The sequence below is a fragment of the Taudactylus pleione genome, unplaced genomic scaffold (assembly GCF_031769625.1).
Source record: "Taudactylus pleione unplaced genomic scaffold, aTauple2 ptg000327l, whole genome shotgun sequence".
Classification (NCBI taxonomy): domain Eukaryota; kingdom Metazoa; phylum Chordata; class Amphibia; order Anura; family Myobatrachidae; genus Taudactylus; species Taudactylus pleione.
In genome coordinates this window covers 1,246,176-1,259,133 of record NW_028284728.1, presented here as the reverse complement: position 1 = coordinate 1,259,133, position 12,958 = coordinate 1,246,176, and the positions used below count along the sequence as shown (strand labels likewise).

The window sequence follows — 12,958 nt, the reverse complement described above, 5'->3', positions numbered from 1 at the left end:
CTGATTAATAGGTTTCGCGCATCTGGGTTGCTCCGCCTACCCTCCACGTGTATGAGATGCTCACAGTCCACGTAGTGCACCTAGTAGCTGTTAGGGTCAGGAGGGTCTGGGTCAGTCTCCCTGTATACCTCTCCCTTGGTTAAGATATACGGTGCTCTATATCCTACTATTACTTTGCCTTGCTGTAGTTGATTTTGAGCACATTGTAATTATATTACATATGCATTGTATGTGACTGTTTACTAGCTGCTGACTGATTTTTTTCTAGATTTCAAATTATAACTGTCACTTACTTCTCTGAGTGCTTCACATTCATTTAGAATTTGTGGAGGCTGTCATTACTTTGCAATTGTTGCCTTTTACTTTAAACATGTCAAAAGATAGAAGGGAAACAGGAGGGAGAGCAACCTGTACTGGTTTCATGTATATCATGTACGGCATGTGTGTCTTCACCGGACATAAAGGAGTGTTTGTGTGCTGTCTGTTTTAAAAAGAAAGATAATTAATCACACTTAAAATCAGGTGCTCTCTGTATACCATGGAGTGGAATCACCCAAAACGTGATGAATACAGAATAAAATATATTCACCCTAAATGAGTTTCCTTATAAAGAGGATAATCTTTGAAGAGAAACTTTTATTCATCTGTACAACCAGCCAGGGTAGCAGGATTAGCTCTCTTTCCTTAATGATGCATCATCTGTAGGGTTAATTCTCCCAGTGCACTGTATAGAGCTTATCTACACAGGTGCAGAGGGGTTGAAGATAAAAAATAGAACATAGTGTAAAACCTTTTAAAATGAACACAAGTTTTAATACAGGTTACACTTACAAACATAGATGAATTATGGGCATATCACTTCAATCCAAGAAAGGCACACAGGTAGCAATATAGGCAGGAACTCTGGTAGTCCATAGGATGGTGACAATGGGACACAGCCTGGTCGGAGCTCCAGATACCCCAGCCAGAAACCAGATAGTTTCAACCAATACAGCGAGTGCAGCAGGACATGGATCAAGGCAAAACAAATAGAGCCACGCTTAACGCGTTTCAGACTATTAGAGTCCTTCGTCAGAAGCATGTACTCGGCTCTGAGGTCGCGCTATGTAAACCCTGAATGCTCTTACAGGTGCAGAACGGCGCCGCAAATTGGCGTCCTTCCCATCATCCATTGGGCTCCTGAAAAGCAGAAACAAGATGGCTGCCATGAGTTCCAGCAACCAGGAAATAGATGTTTAAAAACTTTCCTAGAGTGATTTTCTTCACTATTTCATTAGAATGAAAGTCCATCAAAATAAACATCGAAGAGGGAGCTTGTAGGATTATGAACAGGCATCCATAAGGGGTATAAATAAGCGTCCATACATAAAGTCCTCCATAGTGTTCATATAGAAACAGCCCAAAAAGAATAAAAACACATGATTAAAAACACAAATTAAGAATCACATTAAAAAACGATAAAATATGTAAATAGTAGAAGTACAGAAGTGCAAGATTATGCATAAGGTGCAAGAAATGCTTCAAGGTGCAAAAAACATGTATCCCTTGAATTTCTTTATGGACATGTTTTTTGAAGCTTTGAAGCTTTTTTTGCACCTTGAAGCATTTCTTGCACCTTCTGCATAATAATAGCCCTTATGGATGCCTATTCATAATCCTGCAAGCACCCTCTTCGATGGTTATTTTGATGGACTTTCATTCTAATGAAATAGTGAAGAAAATCACTCTAGGAAAGTTTTTAAACATCTATTTCCTGGTTGCTGGAACGCAACTGGAACGTATGGCGGCCATCTTGTTTCAGCTTTTCAGGAGCCCGATGGATGATGGGAAGGACGCCGATTTGCGGCGCCATTCTGCACCTGAGAGAGTATTCAGGGTTTATATAGCGCAACCTCAGAGCAGAGTACACGCTTCTGACGAAGCACTCTAATAGTCTGAAACACGTTAAGCGTGGCTCTATTTGTTTTGCCTTGATCCATGTCCTGCTGCACTCGCTGCATTGGTTGAAGCTATCTGGTTTCTGGCTGGGGTATCTGGAGCTCTGACCAGGCTGTGTCCCATTGTCACCATCCTATGGGCTACCAGAGTTCCTGCCTATATTGCTACCTGTGTGCCTTTCTTGGATTGAAGTGATACAAACATAGATAAATTATGGGCATAAGTGTAACCTGTATTAAAACTTGTGTTCATTATAAAAGGTTTTACACTATGTTCTATTTTTTATCTTCAACCCCTCTGCACCTGTGTAAACAAGCTCTATACAGTGCACTGGGAGAATTAACCCTACAGATGATGCATCATTAAGGAAAGAGAGCTAATCCTGCTACCCTGGCTGGTTGTACAGATGAATAAAAGTTTCGCTTCAAAGATTATCCTCTTTATAAGGAAACTCATTTAGGGTGAATATATTTTATTCATCACGTTTGGGTGATTCCACTCCACGGTATACAGAGAGCGCCTCATTTTAAGTGTGATTAATTATCTTTCTGTGTGCTATCTTCTGAGTAAATTAGTGGATGTTTACTTTTCACACTAATTTTGTCTGCACTCTATTTTATTGTGCATATTTGGTCTACACATTCTCAGCTGTTTTAAAAAGAGCTACCTCACCAGTCTGGTTTACCTGTTGTTGGACAAGAGCCATCTTGGGTTGCTTCTTTGTCCCAGGTTATGATGCAAGTGGTGGATCATTTGGCTACGCCAACGATGCCTCCTTGGATAGGGTGTCCACATGGGTTTTCACCTCATGGGCATTCCTCTATAAAGGATGCGGATAGCCATTTTAGTCAGAGTATGGTGCCAGCTAATGTTGATAATAGAGTGGTAGTGACTAAAGTACCTAAACGTAAGATATCTTTATCACAGTCTGTTCAACATATGGATTCAGACGCATCATCAGAGGAGTCTGATGATGCACAGGATTCCTCTCCAGGATCTACTTCTGTAGAGGAGGATCATCTATCTACTGTGGATGTTAATTCTTTGGTGAGGGCGGTTAGATCAGTTCTAGATATTCAGGATGATGAACCAACTCATAGTAAGAAGCCTCTAATGTTTAATCACCACCTAATGGTGGTCAAAACAGTATTTCACTGAGCTTATTGAGGCATGGGGAAACCCTGATGAGCGATTTTATGTTGAGAATAAAATCATTTTACCCATTCCCATCTTAGGTATGTGATAAGTGGGAGGTACCTCCTACTGTGGATGCTCATGTAACACATCTAATAAGAAACACTACGTTTGCCTATTCCATCCCCTTCTTCTCTGAAACATTCAGCAGATAAAAAGATTGAATCTTGTCTTAAGGAGATTTTTTCTGCATCTGGAGCGGTTACCCATCCGACTATAGCTGGAGCCTGGGTAGCTAAAGCAGTTGAAGAATGGATTGGGGCATTGGAAAATTCCCTACCAAATGCTACCAGATAACAGATTATATATATCTCCCATATACAGGAAGCCACTTCCTATCTGGGAGAAGCTGCAGGGGATGCTGGAATTTTTGCTTCTAAAAGGCATCAGCAACATCCACAGTTGCACGTAGACCCCAGTGGTTAAGGTATTGGAAAGCTGATAAAGCATCTAAGAGGGTGCTGGAAGTCTTACCTTTTCATGGAAAGGTACTCTTTGGATCAGAGCTGGTGTGACCGGACGCCTTTCGCCTAGGCCGGCCCTGGTCACGGGTTAGCGCTTTTGGACTCCCACTCACCGTCAGTGACCACCTGTCACTGACTCCGCCCACTGCGCCGTGGGCGTGTAACGATGCTGCCACCATACTACCATCGGCGTTTGGAACCGCTTTTTACGTACAATCAGGCTCTTGTCTAGGCACCTGGAACCGCTTCTGCTGCGTATGCATTTGACTAACTGCGGACACACCTCCTGTTTGGTGTCGGCTGTATCCTCCTGATCCCTCACAATGGACCAAGTCTGCACGGTGGCTTGGCAGAGGGCTTGAACTTGGAGACACGGAGCTCTTACCCAGAAGAGCAGGAGAAAGGAATAGCGTTTTGCGCAATTCTGTTGGTCGCAGGATTGAGATACAATTGAATTCAGGCAAGATGTTTATTGCTCAAAGTCTTAAAGAAGACGATCCCTTCCGCCTGAACGGGAATACCACACAGAAATCAAACAGCAATTCTCCACAAAGGATTTCCAAAGATGTACCACATACAGGAATCTTCTCAGCAGCTCTTTCTCCTCAAAGAAGTTACAGGGTTGTACACATACAGGGCGCTCACAGTCCCTCTTTTCATGTCATTCTTACACACAACATCACAGGGGGGCAAATCCACCCTGTGTTCCTTCTAGCCAATCTGGCTCTCTCAGAAAATATAAATTAACAACATATTACATTTCAAAAGGAGTCACCCAATATCCTCCTTCCTAATCCACCATCCAAACTTTATACACACACTGATTTATCATACATTATACGGTCTCCTAAAATGTTGAAACATTTCACAGGAAATAGTAAATGACATTCATCCTTATCAGTTTGGCATTTCCAACCTTGGGCGGAATTCAATTCTTTCCAGCCCCTATCGCGCCCGACGGAGCTATTCTATTCTTGCTCCTGTCGGGCGCGATCAGCTGCCAAGCGCTACATTTCAGCTCGCAGCCCCTGGGGGATGAGAGCTGAAATGTGCGAAAAGTGACATGTTTGGGCGCCCAAACATCACTTTTCGCGATCGCGGCCAGCACTTTGGTCGGGTTTAGCTGCTTTACGCGGCTAAACCTGACCTCTATGGGCGCGTTCAGCGTGAAAAGCTGGCACAATTGAATAGCGGCCCGCGATCTCCTGTCACTTTAGACGGGAGATGCGGGCCGCGAAATCAATTGAATTAACACATTCAGTGACATCCAACAAATTGTCTTTTCAAAGGAAGTTCTGTACATGAAGTGTTTGGCTATATGACACCATTCACACCTTTACACAGAGAACTTCCATTCAAGCCTCTTCATCAGACCTCCTGCTAAGGGAATGACAATTAGCATCTTGTTTCTGCAACAATCATGAAAAAACAAACTTTTCCCCCAGAAATGCACACACACAGGAGATAGTCTCTGGTGTTTTGACTTAAATGTTACAGCCTTCTAAAACAAAACAACTTATACATTCCTTATAAGTGCATTTTCTCTACAAAATATACATTTAAACCATATAGTGCATAGCCTACTAAATATACGTTGCTTCATGCATTAATGCATTGCAGATCAGCTGCAGTGCATTACAGCAATACATATATACTTTAATAGTTTATTATAAACCATGTGTAGTGTGCTTTTACACTGTCCTTTTAAAAATGGCGCAATGGCATGAGGGTTAATCCCCTCAATGCCTTGGCAGCCATTTTAATCACGTGTGGTCAGCCTCCGGCCACAGCTGGATAGCATAATCTCTACTTTGGCGGCTTCAAAGTCAGCAGGTCTGCCATCTACGTCATATAGTAGAACTAAGCAGGTTTCTTTTCAGTCTTTTCGTCCTCAGTGGAAAACCAAAAAACAGACTTCCTCCAAGCCGAATAGTTTTCATAAGTCTAAGCGACAAACTAAGGGGTTTGGCCAGACAAGACGTTCAGCCTCTAGGCCAGACAATAAGCCCTGATGGAGCAGGCCTCCTCCTGGGGGATCCCAGGGTGGGGGTAGACTTCTTCAATTTGCGGATTGTTGGCATCAAACAACTTCAGCTGCCTGGGTCCGAGAAGTGGTCTATCAGGGGTATGCCCTCACTTTCAGGAAACACCCCCACCAGAGGTTTTTTGCCACAAAGCCTCCATCGACTGTGGATAGTTGGCTTTTCAGGAAGCAATTCACTCCCTGCTGTAGGCAAGGGTGATAACTCCTGTCCCTATTTCTCAACAGGGAAGGGGTTTTTATTCAAATCTATTTCTGGTCCAGAAACCAAATGGGGCATATCGCCCTATATTGAATCTAAAAACCCTCAACAGGTTTATCCATGTTCCCAAATGCCGCATGGAAACTCTCCGGTCAATTATTTTGGCTATGGAGCCGGGAGATTCCATGGTTTCCCTGGATATTCAGGATGCATATCTGCATGTTCCAAATATCCTATCAGACCAGCAATTTTTTAGGTTTGCTGTCCTTCAGCAACATTACCAATTTCAGACTGTCTTTTAGCCTTTCTACAGCTCCCCGGGTATTTACCAAAATAATGTTGCCTCTCTCAGGCGTCGGAGTCAGAATACTGCCATATCTGGACTCCCTTCTGATATTGGCACAGACACCGGGGGTGTTGCAACACCAACTTCAGCTGACCATAACCTGCCTACAAAGGCATGGCTGGATCATCAATTGAAAGAAATCGCCACTTTCACCAACACAGAAGATGATTCATCTGAGAGCGTTGCTAGATTCTCGGGCACAAAAAGTGTTTCTGCCAGAAGACAAGATTGTGGCATTACCAATGCGAATACACAAGCTGATATGCAGGCAAAGAGTATCCATTCTGTCAGCAATGCAGATGCTGGGATCAATGGTATCGACATTCGACATGGTGGGGAATGCTCAGTTCCATTCCAGGCCTCTGCAAAGGTGGATTCTCTCCAGGTGGAACAGACAGTATCATTCAATACGGTCCCAGATGATCTCTCTCACCTTAAAGGTTCGGCATCCCCCTCATATGGTGGCTAAAAATAAAAAAGCATTTGAACAAAGAGCGCCCGTTCTGGATTCCAAATTGGGTGCTCCTCAACATGGACGCCAGTCTTCGCGGATGGGGGGCAGTGATAGGTCATCACACCTTTCAGAGGAGATGGACAAAATCAAGAAAGTAATCTTCCAATAAACATTCTGGAACTGCGAGCAGTATACAAAGCACTTGTCAGGGCACAGGACCTGCTTCAGGGCAGGCCTGTCTAGATCCAGTCTGACCGCGTGACGACAGTTGCCTACCTCAATCATCAAGGAGGCACAAGAAGTTATGCAGCCATGAAGGAAGTGACAAAGGTTCTCATTTGGGCAGAACATCATCTTTCGCCCATCTCGGCAATATTCATTCCGGGAATACTCAATTGGGAAGCAGACTTCCTAAGTCACCAGGACATACACGCCGGAGAGTGGTCTCTCCATCCGGGAGTGTTTCAGCTCCTGGTAAACAAATTGGGTCTACCAGTGATAAATCTCATGGTGTCACGCACAACTACAAGGTCCCCAGGTACGGGTCCAGGTCCAGAGACTCATCAGCAGCCTTTGTGGACGCACTGGCAGTAAGATGGGACTTCAGGTTGGCGTATCTCTTTCATCCAATTTCCCTGCTTACAAAAGTTCTCAGGAAATTCAAGCAGGAAGGCAGAACAGTAATACTGGTGGCTCCGGCTTGGCCCAGACATCATTGGTTCACCGACATACAAAATCAGTCAGTAGACAGTCCGTATCCTCTTCCTCTGTGGAAGGATCTGCTAACACAGGGCCCTTGCCCTATCTAGCTTTGACTGCGTGTCTCTTGAAACTTCCATCCTAAAATCAAAGGGATTTTCCAATTTGGTTATTCAGACGATGCTTAGGGCAAGGAAGCCTGCTTCTGCCCACATCTATTACAGAGTTTGGCATTCCTTTGGTCAGTGGTGTTCCCATAAGGAATATGACCCTAAGGTATTCAGAGTTTCCAGGATTCTGTTTTTTTTTTTCCAAGCAGGATTAGACATTGGTCTCCACCTGGCTACTTTAAGAGTGCAGGTTACTGCACTATCAGTCCGGTTCCAGAAGAAGAAGATTGCTTCTTTACCAGATGTTAGAATTTTTTTCCAATGAGTTCTGCGGGTTCAGCCTCCTTTTGTTCCAATGGTAGCACAATGGAAATTGTCTGATTCTTAAGGGGTTACAAGCGTCCCCATTTGAACCTTTACACTCTGTAGATTTGAAGTGATTGACAGCAAAGACAATTTTTCTTCTTGCCATCTTATATGCTTGCAGAGTCTCGGATTTCGCAGCGCTCTCTTGTCGCTCCCCATTTTTTATTTATCACCAGGATAAAGCTGTTCTTCGTACAAGGGAGGCTTACCTTCCTAAGGCAGTGTCCCATTTTCATGTGAATAAAGACATTTTTGTTCCAGCTTTTCAGGCTCCAGACCTTTCTGTAGGTGAAGCCTCCTTGGATGTAGTTCGTGCTCTCCATATCTATGTGGAGCGCACAAACTGTTAGAAAATCAGATGCTCTTTTAGTATTATATGTTTTTCACAAACGAGGATGGCCAGCTAATAAGCAGACTGGCGAGATGGCTACACATGACTATCTCAGGTGTACACACAGGCTGATCTTCCTGTCCCATGCACGGTGACAACACATTCTACTCGGTCTGTAGGGACATCGTGGGCATTTAGTCGTGGTGCCTGTGCTGAACAATTGTGCAAGGCAGCCACGTGGTCTTCTGTCCACACTTTTCTTAGCCTTTGATAATTTTGCCTCTCAGGATGCTTCCTTTGGGTGACAAGTTCTCCTTTCTGCTCAGGAGCGTCCCCCGCCCTAGGGGGAACTGCTTTAGGACATCCCCATGGTATCCCTGTGGGTCCCTATGGACCCTTAAGAAGAAAATTTGAGTTATGGTAGACTTCCCTAGATAACTCCTTTTCTTTGAGGTCCATAGGGTCCACAGGACACTCACCCTGATGCACCTGGCTGCATGGGTAGTTTTTTCTTTCTGTCACAGATTCCCTCATTCTGTGTAAGAGTGTTTCTGGTGCACGATTTATTGCTCTTCCTCCTCCTCCTCTTTCCTTCTCCTGTCTTGAGGCTTGCTAACTAAACTGAAGTCCTATGGCTAGGGGCGAGGTATATATGGAGGAGGACCCGGGGCATTCTGTGAGCCAAAGTTCTTAACAGTTTGGTGCCTGGTTTTCCCAACCATAATACCCCCCATGGTATTCCTGTGGACCTCGAATAAAAGGAGTTATCTAGGCAAGTCTACCATAACTCTATATATTACTAGTCTTCCGTCGCACCCCATAGTGGAGCCTAGGAAAATTTGCGATGATTGGCAACCATAACATACTGTAATGTACGCAGCCAAACACAGCAGCATCACATGGCTGAGAAGGGAATCTCTCTCTCTCTTATAACAAAACAAGAAAAATAAATAGTTAATGTTTTATGCAAATTGCAGACAGAAAAAGACCAGATAAAGCAAACAGCTGTGTACTGCAGGGTAAAACACATGCTGGCCATATATCTAACATCTATCATGTCAATTTCTCATCTGATAATGACTGGGTCGGGTGATTTGCAAAATACAACGGGGGGGGGGGGAATTCATTTAGGTGAGAGTTTGGTCCCACAAGGTGTAATCACTGCAAATTCACCTTGCGAATTACATTTTCAATTCAATTCCAAACTCGCATTTATTTTTCCAGAGTAAATACGTCTGATTTTGTTCGCACCCCCTTGGGCAGGTAAAAGTAGGGAAAATCTATATTTTAAAGGTACAAATTTCACCCCTTGGACACCCTCCCCTAATGACTAATTAGGCATTTGGAATGTATCAATTAGCTTAACTGGGTCAATATTTACAAGTCATTTTTTGGGGTGAAAAAAAAATAAATGGCCTAAATTTTCCCCAAAATAAGCTTTTTAGCTAAATAATGCACCCCAAATGTAATGAAAGTATTTCAAATTTGCATTTTCCGTTTAGTTCCTTTGTACACTTTGCTATTTTTTTTTATTTTTTTTTTTAAATGCACAAGTCAACCATTTGATACCTTTTAAAAGCATACCGTATTCTGCTTATGGCCGCTAACAGTCTTCTACATGATTCTGCTAAGTTTTCACTTTTTTGGGATCCAGGAAGGTCTCCCCACTTTTTCTTGCTATTTTTGCTGTTCACTTTTTGGACAAAATTTGCACACTCACAGAGAGTAGTGCGAATTCGCATTTATAATAGAATTACGCATATCTCAAGTGCGTGCATGAAGGCGAAGTGATCAAATTATAAAGGCGAAGTGTTAAGTTTCTCGCCTTTTGAAAACTGTCACCCAATTGAATTCCCCCCAACATGTTGGACAAACTGGATTTGCCGATTTCGACCCAAAATTTCCGGAATCGGCAAGTCGGCGATTTTTAACATGCTAGATTCTGCTGATCCCGAGAAACCACCGATTGGGCATCAGCCTGCTAAATAAATGTATGGCCCGCTTAAGTGACATTAAAAAAAATTCAGATATTTGCTCCCGCCAGCAATCTAAAACTAGTGATCAGCAACAACCTGAACTCTCACCGCTCCCACACTTGCTCAGCCATTGAACGCTTCCCCACAGACTTCCTTAGGAATGACCGACAATGATCCAGTCATATCATATTAGACACTGTACAGTAAGTGTCAATTTTGGCTCCAGATGCTGTTTTTTGTTCTATGAAGACATGGGCCCAAAAGGCTCCGAACCATATGTTGTAGAGTATTATTTTTAATAACAATTTTAATAAAAGGACTTCCACATTCGGCAAGCATGTCCCATCTATTTTTAGATTTTCTTTACAGTGGGACTACAGGTGCCAGCAGGCCTTGAAACTCCAGGCAAGCTAGCACTTTGTTCCACAAATGCCTGCATGCTGGGGCGGCCTTGCTCGGACCTGTAGTCCCACTGTAAGAGGTGCAGGAAGACCCCTAGGTTGATCCTCTAGAGGGGGGCCCCCCATTTTATTTTTGTGGTCCCAAAGGATTTCAAGTCCTTGGCAAGCCCCTCCCCACGACTGGTTCAGCCCGGTGTTGATTGCTGGAAAACGGGGGGGACCCCACAACAGTTTTTCTCTCCGATTTTCCAGTACCAGACAAGGCTCAGAGGTCTGGGGTTGGTTATGTTTTTAGGTGCAGGACCCCATGCCACTTTTTTTCGCTCTCTTTTTAAACACCAAAGCCTTCACATATCATACTGATTTGTACAGTGCTTCAGCCAAACCCACTGCTCACTGGCAGATCTATTTATTTTATTCAGATACGATTTTAATAGTGTTTGACAACATAATTCTTAGGAAATCCGTGATTTCTATTGCACCTACCCGGGAACACGTTCCCGGGTAGCCGACCCTTCAATCGACCAGGGAATTTCCCGGGACTTAAGTCCCGGGAAATTACCCTGCTGATAACTGAATGGTGCTTCTTGGGAATTTACTACTCCCGGGCTGCACCAAGCACCTTTTACATTGAGTTGGCAGCGCAGTGTCCTATAGGACGCTCAGCGCTGCCGTTCAAGAACCCCGTGGCTGTGTCGCTGTAGAGTCAGCGACACAGGACCCCAGCCGGACGCCGGGGACACCCGCCTGGTTTCAGCCATAGCAGGCCACCCGCACTCTCGCTGGACCACCAGGGAAATAAAACAAATAATTTAATTTAAAAAATGCTGCATTTTGATGACATCAGCGGCAGACGGAGAGGGGATAGGCTAGGAGGGGCAGACGGCAGAGGAGAGGCAGGTAATATGAAAAGCCCGGCTTATGTCTGAAAGGGGTCTACCTGGGAATTTCCGGGGTAGACGCTGCGGTGTGAAAGGGGGGTCTCGAGCAAATACCCGGGATTTTGCACAGGAGAAATTCCCGGGTCTGAGCAGGAAATTTCCCAGGTCATATGTCTGAAAGGGGTATAAGTCACCTCAGAGATCTGTGTTTTGATGTCCCATAACATTATATGGTCACAGGTCACCCCACCGACATGGGGGTCTATTTACTTAGCGGAAACTTAAGCCCAAAACTGAAAAATGGGCAACGCTTGTGATTAATAATTTAATTTACAGCTGGGGCACATTATCCCATATATTAACCCTTATTCATACACAAACTAAACAAGATTACAATGCAAAAAATAAATAGCAATGGTGAAGATGAGTCAAAAGGATACAGATATACATACTACAGAATTACATTTTAGCACACAAGCACTTCTCATACACCTTTTCAATGTTGGATAATGGTGGCTCGCTTGCATTCAGAGAAACTAACTTGGGTAACCTGTTGCACTCCAGCTGTTGAACTACAAGTCCAAGAGCCCAAGTTGGAAAATATGCCAGAACTTGTATTTCCACAAAAAGATGCCTTATTTTGCAACATGCACATCATATATAGACTAGAGGCATGTCTAATACATACAAAATAAATATATATTTTGTGTGTGTGTGCGCATGTGTGTATATATATATATATATATATATATAAAAATTATTTTTACACACAAACTATATATACACACACTTTGAGGCTGTCACTGTTGCATATATGAGACCAGAACCAGTGACAGCAGACATACAACTATACTGAGCTATATCCCCTTGTTTGGGTCTGCGTGAGCATGGCAGTGTCTTGGAGCAGGGCTGAGGGGATTACCTGACTCAACCGCCTGCCTGGAGCAGCTTGGTGCCGGCTGCAGGGCCATGCTTGCTGTGAGGTGAGGATGGAGAGAGCGCCCTCCAGGCACCGGAGACTAAGGCCTGCTACTGCTGCTCATTCCACGGACTATTCCCTCCAGCTCCGCCCCCGGCTGTTCTATATTCAGGCACCACCTGACACCTCCGCGCATCCAAGTAGTCCCTCAGAAACCAGTTCCGCCTGCCAGTATCCACGGCTCTGCAGCAATCAGGATGGGCAGAAGATGAGCTCTCGGCGACGGGAAACGTTTTTTAAAACCTCCCGCAGAGGTCACGGAGGTTTATTTAAAAAAAAAAGACGGACAGATTGAAGAGACTGGGTGTTGGTATCCGTGCGCGGCGGTGAAGCGCGTCGTCCCATAGAACACAATGGAATGTGACGTGGTGATGATACAGTTAGGTTCTCAGCTGCCCGCGCCGCATAAACTACAACTCCCATCATCCTTCACGGGGGATATCGTTTAAATATTAAACTGCATCTCCCGTGGAGAAGTCTGGGAGTTGTAGTTGAAAATGGAAAGATTTCACGGACTGTAGCTAGCAGGTTGCTTGCCCATTGTTTATTCCTAGATGGGTGCGTAAACTGTAAAGT

The 12,958-nt window shown here is 44.1% G+C and overlaps 1 protein-coding gene across 1 annotated transcript in view; it reads right to left on the bottom strand.

Moving 5' to 3' along the window:
* The window catches only part of BRWD1 (bromodomain and WD repeat domain containing 1), a 200,857-nt gene extending 188,370 nt beyond the window's left edge, over positions 1-12,487 (bottom strand). The window contains exon 1 of the mRNA XM_088443141.1: positions 12,326-12,487. Within this exon, the coding sequence (XP_088299267.1) occupies positions 12,326-12,374 (49 nt within the window). The 5' untranslated portion in view covers positions 12,375-12,487. The remainder of the gene's footprint in view (positions 1-12,325) is intronic.
* Between the last annotated feature and the right edge of the window lie 471 nt (positions 12,488-12,958).